This window comes from Cupressus sempervirens, chromosome 10 (assembly GCF_028749045.1).
Source record: "Cupressus sempervirens isolate cs-2001-9-10 chromosome 10, ASM2874904v1, whole genome shotgun sequence".
In the NCBI taxonomy this organism is placed as follows: Eukaryota; Viridiplantae; Streptophyta; class Pinopsida; order Cupressales; family Cupressaceae; genus Cupressus; species Cupressus sempervirens.
The window spans coordinates 675,560,783-675,581,561 of NC_143127.1; the positions used below are offsets into that span (position 1 = coordinate 675,560,783).

Sequence of the window (20,779 nt, forward strand, 5' to 3'; positions counted from 1 at the left end):
GAAAACTATAGTCACCGGCCTTTAGGGCGGGGACTAAAAACAAAAAAACATATATGTATTTCTTGACTAAATTTTTACGGTACGATCTTGTTGATAGGCGTATTTAAGATAAGCGTGCTAGTTTTATTTTCAATATTCAAATGCGAAGAATTATAGTGGCCAAAAAACAACGAATTCCTTGGTGGGCATGGCTGTCGTGGGAGGTTAGGTGGTCAATGAAAAATGCATGTTGACTGGGTTATATTTTTAGATCCGGGAACTCTTGCATCTCCGTGCGTTCAGATTGGTTTACCCGAATTTCTCAGCTTCACTGAGAAAAAATGATATCCTTATGCTTCAACTCTCACAAAGTGCCATTGGGGCAGTTGGGTCATCAGCCAATGCATAGAAATGTGGAGCATTCTGGAGTTGGAATGTTTCGTGGGAATGGGGTAGCCTTTCCTTTTTCGAAGTCGATACGTTGCAAGTCCAATGAAGTTGTCAGGCAAGGAATCAGGTGTCAAGCACTATCTGTCCAGGCTGCTGTTGTTGAAAAACAAGAATCCCCGTCAAAGGTTAGATTCAAGATTTCTTTCTCTTTTTCAATGGGAAATTTTTTGTGGGCGTGTGTTGCAATAAAAGGAAACATGTAAGGAAATTATATATTTGACGGAGCGAGGCACCGAGAGATAATAGCAAAAGAAATCTGCAAATATGATGAATGGGGATAGGTTAGCTATGGATTGGGAAGTCTTTACTTCTTTGCTGTCTTCGGCAGTGTATGTTAAACAGTTTTATTAAACTCAACCTTTGAGTGAGGTGAATGGGGCAACTCATGATGCTTAATCAGATAACTTATCTTAGGGACGAGTGACATTGTAATATAACGATTCTTACAATAACGAAAGAAAGGCATTAGCATAATTTACAATGCATCATAGTCTTCTTGGTGAAAGTCCTCAAAACCCAATTTATGTAACACCCTTTGACATCATGTATTGAATGCTAGAACTTGAAACAAGTTGGGGAATTTTTAAGAAGTTGTTAGACATGCTATAATAGATACGACAGAAAATGGATGGGAAATATATCATTTTGGTTATGCCATTTCCCAATTCAGGTTAAATGGCTCATGCAACCAAGTTAGGAGCATTTTGGTTTGCCTTTGAGATATTGGTCTTGACTCTTAACTAACTGGGGAAAGTGAAAACCCAATTTATCGCCCTAACTCGGGCCATGTTATTAAAAACAGAGATATACAGCAAAATAGATAATAAAACAGCAGAACATAAGATTAAACTCACAGCTTGTTATTCATTATCGGAGAATATAAGTATATGGATTCAACTGAACTCAACGAGATTCTATAAATATGTTTTTTAAAAATAAGCAAAAGTGGACGTGCTACGATATATATTATTATAAAATAAAATGGTTCAAAAACTCAATCGGGAAAGAACCATAAAGAAAACCCGATATCACTGTTTGATACAAAATGATATATGCGAGAGAATGAGGTCAAAAAGTTAGTGCAGCTGCCATCTTGAGACACCCTTGAAAATCCCAACAACAGGTTGAACTACATTAAACATTACATATGTTGGCACAAAACTCTTTACATATGCTGAGTATATTGTTTGTCGATCGCGATGAGTTTTTGCAATCATTATCATGTTGAAACAAGCCCATTGATTTATCTGTTTCAATGTCCAGACCCTCACACCCCCGGTTGGCCATGTAATCTGCCACCATATTCCCTTTGCGAAGAGTATGTGACATACATATTTCTTGAAAAGTATCTAATAGTAGCCAAATTTGTTGTAATATATATGCTAGTCTCCAATTATGTGATTCTCACTAAATTATGTGATTCTATAAATATGTTAATAGAAATAACAGCAATTAAAACTATTGCCAACTAAGTAAAATTGATTGCTACTCAACTTGAGACTCTGAACAGCTAACTGAAATTGATCTATAAATCTTATTTGGTTCCTATTCTAATCTTAACTGTTCAAGCATTATATTCCAACACTTCCCCTCAATACATTAAACTGACTTACAACATTTAAAAATAGGAAATACATTATGTAAACAGCTTTCTCTGTTAACATTCTCGGACCAGTAAGAATTCTTCAAGCTGCTCCCCATTATAGTAACTCAGTTATCATCCAAGTTCTCAACATTGTTGGACAAAATTTGCACATGGAGTGTCTCAACATCCTTGTAAAGGTATAACGTTGAACATCCAAATTTTGGATCCCCCTCTGTATGATTGGACAAACAATCCTCACATTTATGTACAAGTGAAGGTACATCTACTGGACCAAAAATATTGTTATGGATAAAATCTAATATACCTTCAGATATAGAAGATTTCAAATAAATCTAAACATGATCTTGTTCTCCATATAAACTCCAAAGAAGAACTAGTTAACTCTTTTAATTTCTGAGGCTTCGAGGCCTTCATGCCAACATGGTCCAATCTCTTGTGTCACAGTATAGTTTCCCAGTAAGGTAGCTTCTTGCTCTTGACTGAAGAGCTAGCTTGGGAACCCACATAGTTTATCCAAGTGATCTAGACATAGATTTCTTTCTTATTGGTTTTGAAGGTGAAGGTGAAGATTTAGATCTCTTCCTTCTTGTAGGTACAATCAGCTATTATAGTCAATATATGTGCTTGCGTTAAGGTGGAAAAGACTCCCATATGAACTCCGTTTTCAACCACCAATGCACTACAACCATCTTGTACCTTTCTTTGCTGAAGACAGTGTGCACACCCACATCACTTATCGTGCTCACAAACAATCGATTTTGTGCCAAATTCAGAATGTGCAAAACTCTTGAGAGGCCATTGATCCCCCTATCATCGAATTTGTTTCTGACTTCGTTGTGCTCATCAATACTAAGAACTGTATTATCACTAAAATGACCTTTCCACCATCAATATTCTCAGACTCTCAAAACAATTCCTTGAGGGGAACCATGTGAAAAGAGTCACTAGAGTTATTTATTCATACATCCTCACATGCATGCATAGCCAGAGTTACAAAAAGCTAAATGAAATTCATCTCAAGAAGATTTCAAATCCTTACCATTATTTGATCCATTTTTTTCCCTTCTCTTTGTGGTCCTTCCAAATGTTGCCTTCCTTACCATAGTTCCAACATTTCACCTTGGATTAACTAGGAGGCTTAGGCATCTCTTTGGACTTGAATCTACCTTTCTCTTTCTTCTTGTCCTTCAATCTACCTTCATGTGAAATGAGGCATTAGAGATGATTATTCATGCATCTTTGTTGAATATTTTCTCATTGATGTCAAAGGTTGATGTTTATGTGATGACATAAATATTGAGGTTAAATACTGGAAATAAATGAATCTGTGAAGTTGGATCCATGTTCAAGTGATGAAATATATATTGGGCAATTCATAGTTGTAGTCTGACGGTTTCAGAATTCATTGTAGTCTGAAAGCTTTTCAGGAGAATTGAAGGTGTTTTAATTAGTGTCTGACGGTTACAGAATTAAGCACTGGGCATTTTCTTCTTGAAATAGATTCCTTTTATCCATCCTTTTTGACCAACTGTGGGTTTCTGATGATGACAGCTTGTAATGGCAGTGTGCGGGGAGGCTTCAAATTCTTGTAATAGTTTTGCAATAAGGATTATTCTGAAGTTAATGATAAATATTTCTGTGAATTCCCCACTAATTCAGAGTTTCTAATATTATTCTGTAAGTAAATCTCAAGAATTTTCCCATGCACTTACATTCTAGACGTAAAGTCTAATAATCCTTTCAACCATAGTAATAGATTTTGGATACTAATATAGTTTATCAATTGAATCAGGAATACAAATGCACACAATACTGGTGAATTCAGAATATGCACCTGAATTTTAGATGAGAGAGGAAAGATATCGCATCCATGTTCCCTGATACTTGTCGATGAATATCCATGGTCTTCATTAATATAGCAGGGACACCTCGTTGGTAATTACTGACATGATATTGCAGGCAAAATATGGTTTTTGTGCCACCCTCAACACACGTACGGAAATATTGTATTTCTCAGGCCTGTCTCCTTTGCCCGATATGCTTTGGAACTGGAAGGACCACTCACGCAATTATTTCAGAAGGGACCACGTAACATCATCTGGTGCGATTATCTCTGTAAGCCAGACGTTTAAATTCTGACAAAGTCCATCTGCTTCTTGGGTCGCTGGCCAACTATGAACAATTTCTCAATGCCTTTTCCCATGAAGAATTCCTCCTGCTTGGTACTGCCTCTCATCACTGTAAATCCTTGCCTGATAGTCAACACATTTGTGTGTAAGTGAGACAACTTCCGCTAGGTGCAATCGTTCGTTAGAGTGCAAAGATTTCACAAGCAAACCCAACCAACGTGATCAGATTCTTGTCCTCACGCAACACCTCCTCTATAGTTCTTCTGTTTTTGTTATCGTCTCCAGATACAATGGAATGCCTTCCTGAAATGAATTTGACAAATGAATTTGTCTTCTTCCGATATCTCCACCTATGGTTATCCACTAGGCCAGTCAAGGACTGAAGAAGGATTTTAAATTGTATCTTGATCACTGACCAACTTGTGAAAAATCAACTATTGTAGTCACTGATTATTAATCTCCTATCACAAACGATTATTAAACTGCTGAAAATAAATTCCCAGTTAATATCGAAAAATAACACAACTGCAACTTCACTTATAAAATACGGAAAGAAATGCGCAACACAATGAACACAATATTTTTGGACAAATTGTCTCTGGAAAAACCCCTAAGGGAAAACCAGTTCTACAGATGAGGAATTATATTAAACTTTAGCAAATCAAGAGATACAAAATTCTTTGCCTCTCACTGGCAGAACTCCGACAACCTCCTAATTTCTCCCGCTGATATTCCTCACTGCTATCTCCACGCTAACACTGCGCCCTTGCTAACACTGCAAGATTGTTTGCTAACACTGCAAACGTTTTTCCAAAACTTTTTTTTTTTCAAATGACCCAATGACCCCTTTTTATACTACTCCTGTTGGTAACCCAACGCCCGAGATTGATTTACAATCGACGGTTGAGATTAAGACAACTCGACAGCCAACATTAGAATTGGTTGCAAGGTGTCCAAAAGGGAATCTCTAAAATTAGTAAATAATAACCATTTACTAATTCTTGGCAAGTGGACAAACAGCTGTCCAAACCACCCATAAATACTACTGCTATTCATAGATAAGGACGAACAACTGTCCAAGCTACCCATAAATACTACTGCTATTTCCGGGTCAGAAATAACAGCTGTCCAACTAACAATAATTAACACTCCCTCTTAGCGAGGAAGCTGTTCTGCAAGACACCCATCTTATCTCTGAAGAAGATAAATTTGGCCTTTCCCAAAGCCTTCGTCAGAATGTCTGCTACCTGCTCATCTGTAGGTATGTATTGTAGTCGAACAACTCCCCTTTGTACACAATCTCTGATGAAGTGATATCTGATATCTATATGTTTAGACCTATCATGAAACACTGGATTCTCAGACAACTTGATGCAACTCTGATTGTCACAATGTATCACAGTAGTCTCAACCTTCTGACCAAACAAGGCTACTAACAACTTCCGAAGCCATAGAGCTTCACATGTCGTCATGCTAACTGCTATGTATTCTGCTTCTGCTGAACTTAGAGCCACAGACTTCTGCTTCTTGCTGAACCAAGATACAACTCCTGATCCCAAGCTGAAACAACACCCTGAAGTGCTCCTTTTGTCCGTTGTACTTCCTGCCCGTCGGAAACATCTTGCATGTAGTTGGGCAAAATCTTGAAACATGGGGTTTAATTGGACAAGGTGTCGAAGGTGAAGTCGGATTCTGACCTACCCTTGGACACCATTGCCCAAGGGTAGGTCAGATTCCGACCTACCCTTGGACAGCACTGTCCAAGGTGAGTTTGGATTCTGACATTCCCTTGGACAGCCCTTAAGCTCTCTGAGAGTGTTGCGATTCAGTTTTATCCTGGCCAATCTTCCTTGAATTCCAGATTTCATCTTTTGGTTTTGCTTGGAATCCCTAGGGATTGCAATGTTGTTTCATTTACATGGTCTGATTTTACCTTGATTGCAGATCTGATCTCCATTCTTCTCAAAGATCAGATTGAACTTCATCTCTTTGCAAGTCCTAATTAGATTGAACTTCCACTTAGGATGAAGGAACTGTTTGATTTTGAAGTTTCACCACACACCTTGGGCAGAAATCACAGGAAGGCTGGACATGATGTCCAAGGTAAGTCAGAGTCTGACCTACCCTTGGACACCTTGGGCAGAAATCACAGGAAGGCTGGACATGATGTCCAAGGTAAGTCAGAATCTGACCTACCCTTGGACACCACTGTCCAAGGCAAGGTCAGACATTTTTCAAAAGGTGCTAAGTTGTTGATCTGCTCAATAATAGTGACTTCCAGTTTGATTTTCACAAATTCTTTTGATTTGCAACTCAACTCCATCCTTCAACCATTTGGTTTTCATCTGATTATTCCAATTTCTTTCATTTGCCAATTAATTTTATCCCTTGGTTGCATGATGTTTTGTCTCGTTTATTTCAGATCCAATCATTAATGTTTTTAATTTTTGCTGTTAGTTTTGCTCAGATTTCTTCATTGTTATACTTGAACTCACATTTCAAAGGTACCATCTTTGACTTGATCTTTGTTTCTATAGCCCCTTTTCATAACACGAGGCAGAGATGACAAGTTTAAACACCTGCCCAAGCCATGGTTGGTATCCGATCTGTCCTTGGACACTTGTACAAGTCTAGGTCGGGATTTGGCCCTCTCTTTGGCTTGTGCACTTGAAGCTGACTTCAAACCTTCTAAATGTTGGAGCTGTTCATTAAGTGGCCTCAGATGTCTCAGATGTAATATTCCTCCTTCGAACTCCTGAAGGAGAGCTCTCCTTTACCTGTGCTACGAAATCAAAGACCCAACAAATCAGTTGCAACCAGTAGGAGACAATCCGTGTGAGTGGACAAGCAGTGGTCCATACGGTGGGGAAGTGGTGGATCCGTACGGTAAGTGGAAGAAGTCAATGGCAGAGGTACAACTAGTGGCCGTACGGTATGATGCCATACGGTGGCAGGGCAATTTAAGGCCGTACGAAACAATGAACAGGGTGTCCAAATGGAAGAAATGGGAGGCTGTACGATGGTTGGAGTAGAAGCCGTACGGTGTGGGGAGGGGGGGGGGGTAGTATAGTATTAGAAGCCATACGGTATAGAGAGGGAGGGGCAGTATAGTATGCTCTGGGACCACATGGTTGAGTTTGGAGGTCGTACGGTAGACTTGGATGCCTTTCCGGTATATGGAGTTCAAGCTACACTAAATATCAAGATCATACACTTACCCAATATGTTAAATAATGAAAAAATAATAGATTCAATCCGATCTATATATATATATATATATATCTTGTAACAAATATGGTGCTTCAATTTGCCAGATCCGAGCAAAGTAATACACACAAAATAGGGTGAGGGTTGAATCCCATCGAAACCAAAATTGGCCAAGTAGGGAAGATCTTTCACTTTCAAAATGGCGAACCACAGAGAATCCCAACGGGAATTTGTAGTACAAAGAAATAATCCAAATTGCATACCAACGACTACCTACAAGTTGTGCTTAAATACTCGTCGAGGAAACCTTTCCAAGGGTGTACAAAGATAGCCGACGGCTACAGTTACCTACGAAAACTAAAACAAAAATGGGTCCGGGAATACTAAATCAATCAACCCATTGACAAAAGTTTAATTAATAATTTATATTATGACGGGAACATTACAGTCCCTCCATCCCAAATTTTTCTTGTCCTCAAGCAAACACAGTGCTAGATGTTGTAGAATGTGCTCACCTTCCCACGTTGCGTTGTCCAACAACAAGTGTCTCCAACGTACCTAATATTCCTTCACCATGCGGTTCCACAGGGTCTTCTCATAAACTTCAGTGATCTCGGCCGGTTCCAATATGAGCTTCCCTTCCTCATTGAGTGGCGGAAGGTTTGCAACTACCTTGATGTTCTGTCCCACAACTTTCTTGAAGTAGGAGACATGAAAAATGTTATGAATGCGGCTCCCCTCTTGAAGTTCCAGCTCATAGGCAACTTCACTGATGCATCGAACTACAGAATAAGGGCCATGAAATCGTGGTTTCAGTTTTTCTTTCCGTTGTACCTTCAACGAAGATTGCCTTTATGGTTGAAGCCTGAGATAGACCAAATCTCCCACATCGAAACTTCTCTCAATTCGGTGTCTGTTGGCGTACATCTTTTGTTGATTCTACACCCTTTGTAAGTTTTCCTTCAAGCATCTCAGGATGTCCTACCCCTCCTACAACCAATCCCTTGCCCGTGGTGCACAACTGTCACCCAATACGATGTCGATGAATGAAAGGGCTTCATACTCGTATGGTGCTTTGAGGGGTGCCTTTCTGATGGACTTGTGGTAAGTGGTATTGTAACAATATTTTCGGAGGTGCATCCATTTGACCCACGCTCATTGTTGTGTCGAAACGTAGTTCCGAAGGTAGCCTTCTAACCACTTGTTCACAATCTCTGCCTGTCCGTCTGTCTGAGGGTGGTAACTAGTACTTGGTGACAATTCTGTTCCTACCAACCGAAATAGTTCTATCTAGAAGATACTGATAAATCATCCATCTCGATCACTACCAATGTTTCGGGGTAACCCATGTAGATAGAAGACTTCTTTGAAAAATAGATCGGCTACCTGTGTGGCCTGAAAATCTGAGGGGATGGCGAAGAAATGTGCATACTTCGTCAGTCAACTACCATGAGGATACAATCCTTCTTGTTCACCTTAGGGAGTCTAGTAATGAAGTCCATCGAGATTCTTTCCCACTTTTGTTTTGGTATAGGCAGAGGTTGCAGTAACGCGACGGGTAGAGTATGTTCGGATTTGTTTTGCTGGCAAACCGCACACTCTCTTACATATTGCAATACGTCTCCTTTAAGACCTTTCCATGAAAACCTCTCCCTGAGTTGTTTGTAAGTTTTGAGGAAGCTTGGGTTCCCCAGCCAAGGGTGAGTTGTGTACCTCTTTCAAGATTTTTTGCTTCAGTTTGGATTCGGGCACTAAGTATATTCAATCCTTACAGTAAATGATGTCATTCACCACTTTGTACCAATCATCTTGAGTGTTGTCATCCATTAGCTCATAGGCAAATGTGTTTTTGGAATATTCCACCAACAAATGTGCTTTCCAGTTAGCTGAAATATGAGTCAGTAAGCAGATAGTGGGTTTCTTGGGTCAAAATTAAAAGCTTGAATCTTGTTTACCCATTTTTGTTGCCTTTTGTTCAAGTCTCGTTGCTCCAGAAAATATCCCAAGTTATCATGACGCTCTACTTGAGTAAGTTTCCGACTCTCGTAAGCTATGGGGTGATGATCCTGCATTAGTACCGCGCCATTGCCTTCTTCGGAAGCGTCACACTCCAGAATGAATGGTCAAGTGAAGTCAGGTAAGGCGAGTACTGGACAAGTGCTCATTACTTCTTTCAACTTATCAAATGTGTGTTGCGCCTTTTCACTCCATTGGAAGGAACCCTTGTTTGTTAGATCTGTTAATGGTGCGCTGAGCTGAGAGAATCCTTTTACAAACCTCCGATAATAGCTACATGGTCCAAAAAAATCTCGCAACTCAGAAAGTGATTTTTTGGGGGGGGGGAACATCAAGGATAGCCTGAATCTTCTCCTGATGAACCTGCACTCCATATTGATGAAGGTACGCACTGATACCACTGACGAAGGGCCACACCACCCTTACCAACTCACAACCAAGAATGCAACAATATGAAGACAATTTTATTATACTTGAAAATCCAATAGTAATTACAATAACATTTTTGCAAGATCTCTCAAGATCCAATCCAAGCCCAAGCTAGTCCAGATCCACACTCTGGTAGAAACCTCCAAGATCTCAACTTGTGCTCGCAAGCCACCAAGCAACCTTCTTGTTTCTAAACTGCAGTCACTAGCTCTTCTCCAACCTTATCCAAGATCCAAGTGTAAACTGCCTCACTCGGTGCTCTGTCTACACACTCACAACTCCATCACAATCTTGCTGTAAATTGCCTCACATTCGGCGCTCTGTCCACAGAGTCAGGAAAACTCACTCTTCACTTCCTCCTTCTCTTTCACACCTTGAAGCCTTCCAAGCTTTCCAAGCTTCACCTTCCACAACTTTCATCTTTCCAAGCTTTCCTTCCAAAGCTTCTACTTCCCGAGCTTCTCCTTCTTGAGCTTCTCCTTCTCAAGCTTCCATTTCTCAAGCTTCTCCTTCTCGAGCTTTCACCTTCTTCTCGAGCTTCTCCTTCTCAAGCTTGATGAGAAATGCTCATATGCCTTGCTTAAATAGGCACTTACCACCCCATGCATGACTTATCCACAACCTTCTAGAGTTCCTCCTACACAATATCCACAACCTTCTACAACTTCCATAACCTTCTAGAATTACAACTAAGAACCACCATGTGGCCCGATTAGAAAATTATATTTCCTTTATGGATCACAACAAATATTAAATGCAAGATTTAAGAAACTTTCCACAAGCTTCTAAGATGCCACCTACACACCTCGATTAATGTAATGACAGCTATTTTTCTTAATTTTCTATTTATGCCATCTATGCACCTCGAAAATAGAAATCCCCTTTTCCTTACTTTTCTCCTTTTTCCCCTTTTTATTTTTTTATTATTTCTCTAATTTTCGTCACTTTCTCTCTCCTCCAGATTTTTTTTTTTTTTTTTTTTCAATAATTTTCCCATGCAAGATGCTCCTGCATCAGACTCCCTCGGTAGATAGAAAAGTGTGTCCCACACTTTGACACCAAAAAGAAAGGTCTACAACCATCTTCCTCTTCACCAAAGGTTTCCACCTCAACAGGGACAACAAAACCACCATGCAAATCTTCCACATCTGCATTACTCTATCAAACACCAAAATCTCAACCATCCAATTAGCATGCTCACCCCCAGGAACAAACTGAACATAATGCTTCAACAGAAAACCCTCATCTACATCAGCAACTAGTGAATTCATACCCACAGCAACAAACCCTGCAAAGTCCACATCAACAACAATATGTAGATTTCCACCAACACAAGCCAAACTCTCTACACTAGCAACCTCATTGCTCACAACAAGATGCTTTGCAAGATACAAGTCACCACCAACAACTGGATCATCCATGACCGAGTGCTTCACAATCTCCATGTCAGACTCAACCAACTGATCATGAAAACCAATCTCCATCCCAACATCAGCAAGGTTAGGAATATCCTCAGCAACAACCTCTATTTGCTCTACAGGTTCTGCATCAGGCTCCACAAACTGATCAGCAAAACCATCCTCTTCCACCTTGACCTTCTTAGCTTGATCAACCAATCTAGCATCCAACCGAGAAAACATCTTAGAAAAATTCCTCTCCACTATATCATGGATTTTTGCAATCATCTTAGGGTCCAATCCTCTTAGAGCCATCTCCCAAGATCTTCGTAAACCCTCTCCAACAAATCCTTCCCACGCTCCTTGTGACAACCAAATTGTTTGCAAGTCAGATCGCAACCTGCCACGTCGCACGAACAATCAGGAACCACATCACAAGTCTAGGACAACGGATTTGCAATCCACAAACTCTCTGCAATCATGCCTCAACAAGATTAGTCATCCATCTTCACATCCATCAATCAATCTGCATGTCCTCCCAAGGTCTTGGTGCAAACTACCTCAGCTTTGGCGATTTGTTTACACGCTCAGGAACTCCCACTCTAATAAACTTCACCCAACCAAGGTCCTGGTACAAACTGCCTCACACTTCGGTGATCTACTTGTACACTCAGGAACTCCTGCTCTAATAAACTTTACCCAACCAAAGTCCTGGTACAAACTGCCTCACACTTCGGCGATCTGCATGTACACTTAGGAACTCCTGCTCTGATAAACTTCACCCAAACTAAGGTCTTGGTACAAACTGCCTCACTCTTTGGTGATCTGCTTGTACACTCAGGAACTCCTACTCTGATACCACTGATGAAGGTACGCACTGATACCACTGACGAAGGGCCACACCACCCTTACCAACTCACAACCAAGAATGCAACAATATGAAGACAATTTTATTATACTTGAAAATCCAATAGTAATTACAATAACATTTTTGCAAGATCTCTCAAGATCCAATCCAAGCCCAAGCTAGTCCAGATCCACACTCTGGTAGAAACCTCCAAGATCTCAACTTGTGCTCGCAAGCCACCAAGCAACCTTCTTGTTTTTAAACCGTAGTCACTAGCTCTTCTCCAACCTTATCCAAGATCCAAGTGTAAACTGCCTCACTCGGTGCTCTGTCTACACACTCACAACTCCATCACAATCTTGCTGTAAACTGCCTCACATTCGGCGCTCTGTCCACAGAGTCAGGAAAACTCACTCTTCACTTCCTCCTTCTCTTTCACACCTTGAAGCCTTCCAAGCTTTCCAAGCTTCACCTTCCACAACTTTCACCTTTCCAAGCTTTCCTTCCAAAGCTTCTACTTCCCGAGCTTCTCCTTCTCAAGCTTCCATTTCTCAAGCTTCTCCTTCTCGAGCTTTCACCTTCTTCTCGAGCTTCTCCTTCTCGAGCTTCCACTTCTCAAGCTTGATGAGAAATGCTCATATGCCTTGCTTAAATAGGCACTTACCACCACATGCATGACTTATCTACAACCTTTTAGAATTCCTCCTACACAATATCCACAGCCTTCTACAACTTTCATAACCTTCTAGAAATTACAACTAAGAACCACCATGTGGCCCAATTAGAAAATTATATTTCCTTTATGGATCACAACAAATATTAAATGCAAGATTTAAGAAACTTTCCACAAGCTTCTAAGATGCCACCTACACACCTCGATTAATGTAATGACAACTATTTTTCTTAATTTTCTATTTATGCCATCTATGCACCTCGAAAATAGAAATCCCCTTTTCCTTTTCTCCTTTTTCCCCTTTTTATTTTTTTATTATTTCTCTTCTAATTTTCGTCACTTTCTCTCTCCTCCAGATTTTGTTTTTTTTTTTTTTCAATTTTTTTCAATAATTTTTCCATGCAAGATGCTCTTGCATCACATATTTACTGACAACATGCCCCAGGTACAATATTTCTGCCATACCGAATTCACACTTGGATCGCTTGGCGAACAAAGATTGATCCTTCATGATCCTTAGGACTTCATCTAGATGCTTTAGGTGCTCTTCCCATGTCTTGCTATAAATAAGGATATAATCAAAGGATACTAGTAAGTACTTACATAATTGTTTGTTGAAGATGCGATTTATGCATGACTAGAATGTAGCAGGTGCACTTATTAATTTGAACGGCATGACTAGGAACTCATAATGCCCGTAGTGACAATGAAAAGCCATCTTCTTCACGTCTTCTTCCCTCATGCGGATCTGATGGTATCCAGAATGGAGATCTATTTTTGAAAAATAAACCGCGCCATGTAATTCATCCAACAACTCATTGATCCTTGGAATAGGATATCTATTTTTATCGTCTTTTTGTTCAATGCATGGTAGTCCACACACATGCACATCGTCCTGTCCTTTTTAACCAATACCACTGATGATGCAAAAGGGCTAGAACTAGGACGGATCCATCCTTTCTCAATTAGTTTCTGAATTGTCTTTTCAATCTCATCTTTGAATTTCTTGGGATGGCGGTAGGCTGTGGTTATGACTGGCTTGGCGCTTGCTTCCAACTCAATAGTGTGTTCAAACCCATGATGGGGAGGTATGCCTGGAGGAATGTCCATTAAAACTTCATCATGAGCACTCAAGATATTTTGAAGATCGTCATCTTGGGGAGGTGTTCGTTGTCCTTTTTTGGGTTCTGCCGAAACAAAACAGTGTGCAGCCCAAGCAATGTCATCATGCTGAAAAATTGCCTCCATCTGATGTGTTGAAACTTCCTTTGGTCCCTCATTGGCCATTCTGTAGAGAACAACCTTCTTCCCATTGACAACAAAAGTAAAGTCCATTCGCTCTAAGTGTATTCATCAAGTGTCTCCATCCACTGTATGCCTAGAATAACCTCCATATCATCTAGGTCCACTATGAAGAAATCCTTTGTCACCGTGTTGTTAGCCATGGTGATACTTAGTTGGGGAACAAGGTGTGTACAGGGCAGAAGGGTCCCTGCAGTGACCTTGACTTGGAATCCTACGTGCGTCTCAGTAGGTAGACCTTTTTGTTTCACCATTGATGAGTTTATGAAGTTCAGAGTGGCTCCTCTATCAAGCATCACCATGACCCTTTGTCCTTGAAGGGTTCCCCGTACACAAAACACCGTGCACCTCGGGCTTCCGGCTAGGGCGATAGTTCCTTTGCGTCGTACCAATGCTGCAATTCTTTCTGTATGGTTCAAACTAACCATTTTGGTGTCCTCGTGGAGTTAGTTGTCTTCGGAGGGTATATCTTCCTATTTGTCTTCATCATTGGACACAGCATCAATGTAGTGAATTTTTCCTTTCGCGAGGCATTTCTGTGCAGGTTCCCATGGTCTTTTGTAGTTGAAACATAGTTTCTTCCTTTGGAGCTCCTATTTGGTAGCTTCATCCAACGTTGGCTTCTTTGATAGAGGTTTATTATCTTTGTCCCTTGGAAACACCGGTGGTTTGGAATGTGAGTACCCTTGAGAGGATGACGTTGATGATGATGCCATACTCCGAGCCTTCTTGACGGCCTCTGATAGAGTGGCAGGATTGAACCCTTTTACCTAACCCTTCAGTGGTTCTGTCAGCCCATCCATGAAAAGCACTATCCGTCTTCTTTCGGAAATGTTCGTGACCAAAATAGAGTTTTTGAAATTCTGTAATGTATTGGTCAACCGATCTAGTTTGCTTTAGTTGTGCCAATTTTTTGAAATTAAGTTCTAGATCTTTACCATCAAATCAATCTATCAATCTCTTAGTGAATTCCGCATAATTATTTATTTGGTCATGCCCCAATGTGATGGTGCCATGATGCCACCATTCATGTGCTACTCCCTCCAAGTGTAATGTTGCAAATTTAATTGCTTCTTTTGGCATAGGATTAAGGTGGAAGTAAGTATCGGCCTTCATTACCTACGCTTGTGTAGATATGGATCTGAACCTATCAAATAAAGACAAATTTACTTAACTTCCTTTTGAGATCATCGTTAAAATATCCTCATTTTCCGCCTTTTGAATATCTCATTCTCAGATCTGCGTAGTCTTTGTAAGATATATCTTCCTCAAATTTCACATTCTTCCAATCTTCTCTCAACTGTTCTTGAACTTCCTCAAAGGTTGGCTGCTTCCATCCGTGTGGTGCCTCCGCCCGTGGGGGAAAAGATGGTATAGAAGGTCATGAGGGTGTTGGATGAGGGTTTGCTTTACCCATCGCCTAGTCTGCGTTGTGACTATTTTGTTCATCGGATACTTGATTGTTTGCCAATTTCTTGAGAGTTTCTTCCATGAGTCGTTGAGTATCATTGATCTGTGCTTGATTCCTCACAAGTTCTCTTAGCAGTGCTACGAGTTTGGCAGCCGTGGGTTCTGGTTCTGCCGCCATTATATCAACCGAATGGGATCTTCTTCTCTTCTGGCTATAAACTCTCATTCACTGTCCATAGGCTGGCAGGATTGAAGCTCCGATACAACTGTAATATTTCCTCCTTCGAGCTCTTGAAGGAGAGCTCTCCTTTACCTGTGCTACGAAATCAAAGATCTAGCAAATCAGCTGCAATCGGTAGGATGCAAGCCGTGTGAGTGGACAAGCAATGGTCCGTACGGTGGGGAAATGGTGGATCCGTACGGTAATTAGAAGAAGTCAATGGTGGAGGTACAACTAGTGGCCGTACGGTATGATGCCGTATGGTGGTAGGGCAATTGTAAGGCCATACAAAACAGTGAATAGGTTTTCCATATGAATGAAATGGGAGGCCGTACGGTAGTTGGAGTAGAAGCCGAACGATGTAGAGGGAGGGGTAGTATGGTATTAGAAGCCGTACGGTATAGAGAGGGAGGGGCAGTACGGTATACTTTAGGGCCACACGGTTGAGTTTGGAGTTCGTATGGTAGGCTTGGATGCCTTTTTGTTATATGGAGTTCGAGCTACACTAAATATCAACATCATACGCTTACCCAATATGTTAAATAATGACAAAATAATAGATTCAATCCGATCCAGAGATATGTATATATATAATCCTGCAAAAAATATGGTGCACTAATTTGCCAGATCCGAGTAAAGTAATACACATACGGAATAGAATGAGGGTTGAATCCAACCAAAACCGAAATTGGCCAAGTAGGGAAGATCTTTGACTTCCGAAATGACGAACCATAGAGAACCCCGACGGGAATTCGCAATACAAAGAAATAATCCAAATTGCATACCAACGACTACCTTCAAGCTATGCTTAAATACCCGTTGGAGAAACCTTTCAGAGGGTATACAAAGATAGCCAACGGCTACACTTACCTACGGAAGCTAAAATGGGTCCGAGATATACTAAATCAATCAGCCCATTGACAAAAGTTTAATTAATAATTTATTTTATGACAAGAACATTACATCAGATCGGAACAAGGGTTTTCACGTCAAAATTTATACTTGCTTTCAAAACTATCCTCATCTTGCCCTCTTGCCATATAAAAGGTTAACATTACCTATCATCATCTTAATTCTCTCTAGAGGCTAAGTGGCAATTAGGGCTAGGTGGGGCTCCATTGAGCAGAGATCTAACCATCTTAGGGCTCAATGTCAAAGTTTGATCTCTAAATTGCACTAAGTGTTGGAAATTCAACATGTAACAATCAAGCCTCATCCTTGCTTTCCTTGGTTTTCATCAATAATCAATCTGATTTCAAATGTTTGCCGAAGATTTCAACCTTAATTTGAGATCAAAGTTCCACCAAGTGAATCATCGTGCACCTATACGACCCTATCTTGCAATTAAGGCCATGACTTGTAACTAGACTTGTCTTGCAATCTGAAACCCATTGAACTTTCTACCTTATCAATGCTTCGAGACTTGGAAAATGTTGCCACACTACACCAAAGGCTAAAACTTACAAATTACTATCTAGCAAGTGAATGGCAGGGTTACCCATTTGCAATGGGGCTATGCTGTGAAAAAGGCATGACACATATGCAATTGTGATATGGAGATATACACGCCCAAGGAGGCATAGAGGAGTTTTCGGTCACTTTGAATCAAAGTAACGAGACTCGGACTTGACTTAGACTCAACAAGGGTAACTTGACTTATGACCTGGCTCAGACTCGACAGTGACTTGACAAAGTGATAAAACTCTTGAAATTTAGAGATTTTTTAGGATTTAAATTAATTCCATGCACCCATTATTGAATAAAGCTTAAAGACACAATAACATCATAAAGTAGAATGTAATTTGATCACATACATAACATACATTGATTACGTAAGTACAAAGGCAAATTTTAGATGTATTAGGAAAATTTTGAAAACAAAAATTAAAAATCAGCCAAGTCTCATGAGTCAGCTGAGTCACCGAGCTAAGTTAGCCGAGTCACCCAACCGAGTCAGCTTAGTTGACCCACTGAGTCATGGTCACGGGTCATTTTGACTCGGTTGAGGTAACTTGACTCATTGACTCGGACGACTTGCTTGACTCGCGGTGAGTCTCGTTACTATGCTCTGAATAGTACCATGGGAGAATGGCTTAGATCTGTTATCATACCACTAGTCCTTTGCATCTGCGATGCATTCATGCCAACAGAAATAGAGGCTACCTCCCCTCAGAGTCAAACATTGAGAGAGCAATTTAAGCCATCCAAGAGAAGCCCCTCATTTCTTGGGGTAAATGGCTTGTGGCTCCAAATTAAGGTATGTATAATATGTATGTACATGTTATGAAGGGTTAAAATAATATATTCCTGTTATTAATAAGCAAGCATAATATTGATTATCATTTGTCTTTTTTATTTTTTTGGGGGGCATAGAAATATCTTCTGAACAACTGATTTGCGTCCTTGTTGTCTCAAGGATTAATTGCTTATATTCTTTCTCTTTGCTAGGACCGCTTGGGTTTTTACAGTTCTATATTTTGTTTTTCTATCTCAACTTGATACAGTCGGGGATGGAGGTCCCAACTAAAGGGATGCTCAAACTCACAGCCTTAATACTTGAACCAATTGCATTGTGTATGGCACAAACAAAGAACATCATTCCCACACAGCAGCAACACATCAATGCTTAAAAAAATAACTTCTCTTAATCTTCAAAATTATATCAAGCTGCTTAGTGATAGATTTAAGCTTTTAGGCTAAACAACACTCTATCTACCTACAGACTAGATACATACCAGCTACAATCTTCTTCTTGATCTTGCTTCAACTCACAGCTCTATTGAGTGCCTTAATCCTTCTTTGCACATTATCCCAGGCTATAGATTTTCATTCAACTGTTTGTCATTCAGTTTACCAGCTTCGCATATAGAGATTGCATTTTAGGAAACATGTTATATAATCCCAATGAAAAGGAATGACCTTAATGTACGAAGTGTATTATTTCAAATGCCTTAATTCCAGGAAAGTCAATCCCTTATATTGATCAGCTAGGTGCTATGTTTTCTTTTTTGAAAAGCGGTACCATACTACATTTCCAAAAGAGATCTAGAATTCGTCCAAACACTCCTGGACACTAGGAAAGGAATTGACTGAAGGGTATAGGTAAACATCTGAAAGGGTCTTTTTCTTGTGCCAATCCTTGATAAAGTATATAATGAACTCCAGAACCTGCTGCATCAACACTGGGCTCCCTATTGATGAGCACACTCTTGGGTCTTACCTTTGGTTCAAAATCACTCTTCTTCTTCCATTCGTGTGGTAATAATGGCACATCCAACTAGATTTGCATTACCACAAATAGTTCTTTCAATACTTAGGAACTCCCAAATGGAACCACACTTAAAACTTTTTGCCACGCACTCTAAACTACCTTATCCTTTCTACAATTACCCAAAATTTTATGAATCTAACATACACCTTATTTAAAAATTTGTGTCTTTTCCATGACAGCCATCTTTACTTGCCTTTTACGTTTTTCCCAACTAGACATTTGACTCACACATTCACACTAAAATATTAACACATTTCTATCTCTTAAACTCTTTAATTCCTAATCAACAGATTTCTAGAAGATGAATGAGGTGGCTCACTTGAAATAGATTAAAAATTAGTATAGCAGGTGCTTGAAAGTATTGTAAAAACTAAAAAATGTCATGAAAATCTTAGACTTGAAAGTATTATTACCTTAGTAGTTTGGATAGACCAAATAGAGTGAAGGGCGTGCTATATTGGTTCAATCTAATGTTTCTGAAACAAAGAACCATTTTGAGTAGATATTGGAAGTTCTAAGGCTATTTGATCATCAACCATGAGAGCAGAGCCAAATCAGTTCGTGTCAAACCATATTTGGAAAAATCTGTGCACACACCACGGAATTGAACAGACTTAGGAGTCCATGAGCAAACCAAGTTGACTTGCTATGAGATTGTGAGTTGAGTTCGAGAGAGTTAATGTGTTGTGACCTTTCCACACCATCACCCCGTTGCAAATGGGTACTCCCTCTTTTCGCTCGTTGTTGTAGAGTTTTGGCAGTTGAGATGGCAGTTTAGGGCTCAAAAAGGATTAAGGAGTGGTGAAGTGGTCAAGTTGTTTGATGGTTGCAAGCGTAGATAGGAGTGTCAAAGTTAAGGTTTCACTAGGGCAAGTTGTGGTGGTTTGATTTAAAATTCTAAGTCCTAATATTTTGGTTAGTCAAATAGTGTAAAATACATTATTAAGACACATTTTGTGCATAAGGGCTTTAAAATCCTAATAAAATGGACTTTCCATATTTGAAAGATGAAAATACCTTATGAAATCAATTTTTCCTTGAAACAATGCACTTTGTCCCGATGGAAATAGATTTCGCCCAAATTCCTGATGGAAATAGAATTTCCACTCCTAAAATGCACTTTGTCTTAGTAGAAATAGAATTTCCACGCCTAAAATGCACTTGGGTTGGATGAAAAAATCCAAATAGGAATTGATTAACCACTCATGAGGAGATATTTGCAATAAAAAAACTAAGTGTTGGAGCAACTAGTCTAGATGAGGGTCAAATTTCCCCTTCTAGATATCAAGAATAAGGAAAAAAGATAAGAGTCTAGATGTATATCGATTTTCCATTGGGCTTTGTACTTAGATAAGATAAGATAAGATAATAATATTAATGTCCAACAAAAGACCACAAAAGGTCTATGGGACTGGGAGTTTACAGCAAGACAACTGACAAAAGCAGGAGCACCAAATGGTGTCTGAGAAAAGCAAACAAGAAACAAGAAACAAGAAGAAGAAAAGAGAAGTGCCAAGGCAAAGACTAGGAGTCCTTCGTTGGCAAAAAGAAGTCAGTTGCAGAAGGATATGACTGTGGGTGGACATGAGCCTTGATCTGTCTATGTGAGCTTTTGGAGGAGTGTCATTGATGGAGGAAATTGTTGTGGGGTCTGACAGACGTGGAATGACCGGTGGAACTAGACGACCTTTTCATACCATGTGACGGAGATAAGGGTGAGCAAAAGGCAGTGATGAGCTGATCAACAGTATGCTGGTAAGGAAGCAGTGACTATAAAGTACTATCGCAAAGTAGGATGGCCTCTCGAAGACAAAGTGCGAGACACCACTGGTCAATGTAACTG

At 39.9% G+C, this 20,779-nt stretch overlaps 1 protein-coding gene across 1 annotated transcript in view; it reads left to right on the forward strand.

The window, feature by feature from the left end:
• The first annotated feature begins 272 nt into the window (after nucleotides 1-272).
• LOC149535623 (alpha/beta-Hydrolases superfamily protein) overlaps nucleotides 273-20,779 on the forward strand; it is a 132,460-nt gene continuing 111,953 nt past the window's right edge. Inside the window, exon 1 of the mRNA XM_089804183.1 lies at nucleotides 273-554. Within this exon, the coding sequence (XP_089660309.1) occupies nucleotides 321-554 (234 nt within the window). The 5' untranslated portion in view covers nucleotides 273-320. The remainder of the gene's footprint in view (nucleotides 555-20,779) is intronic.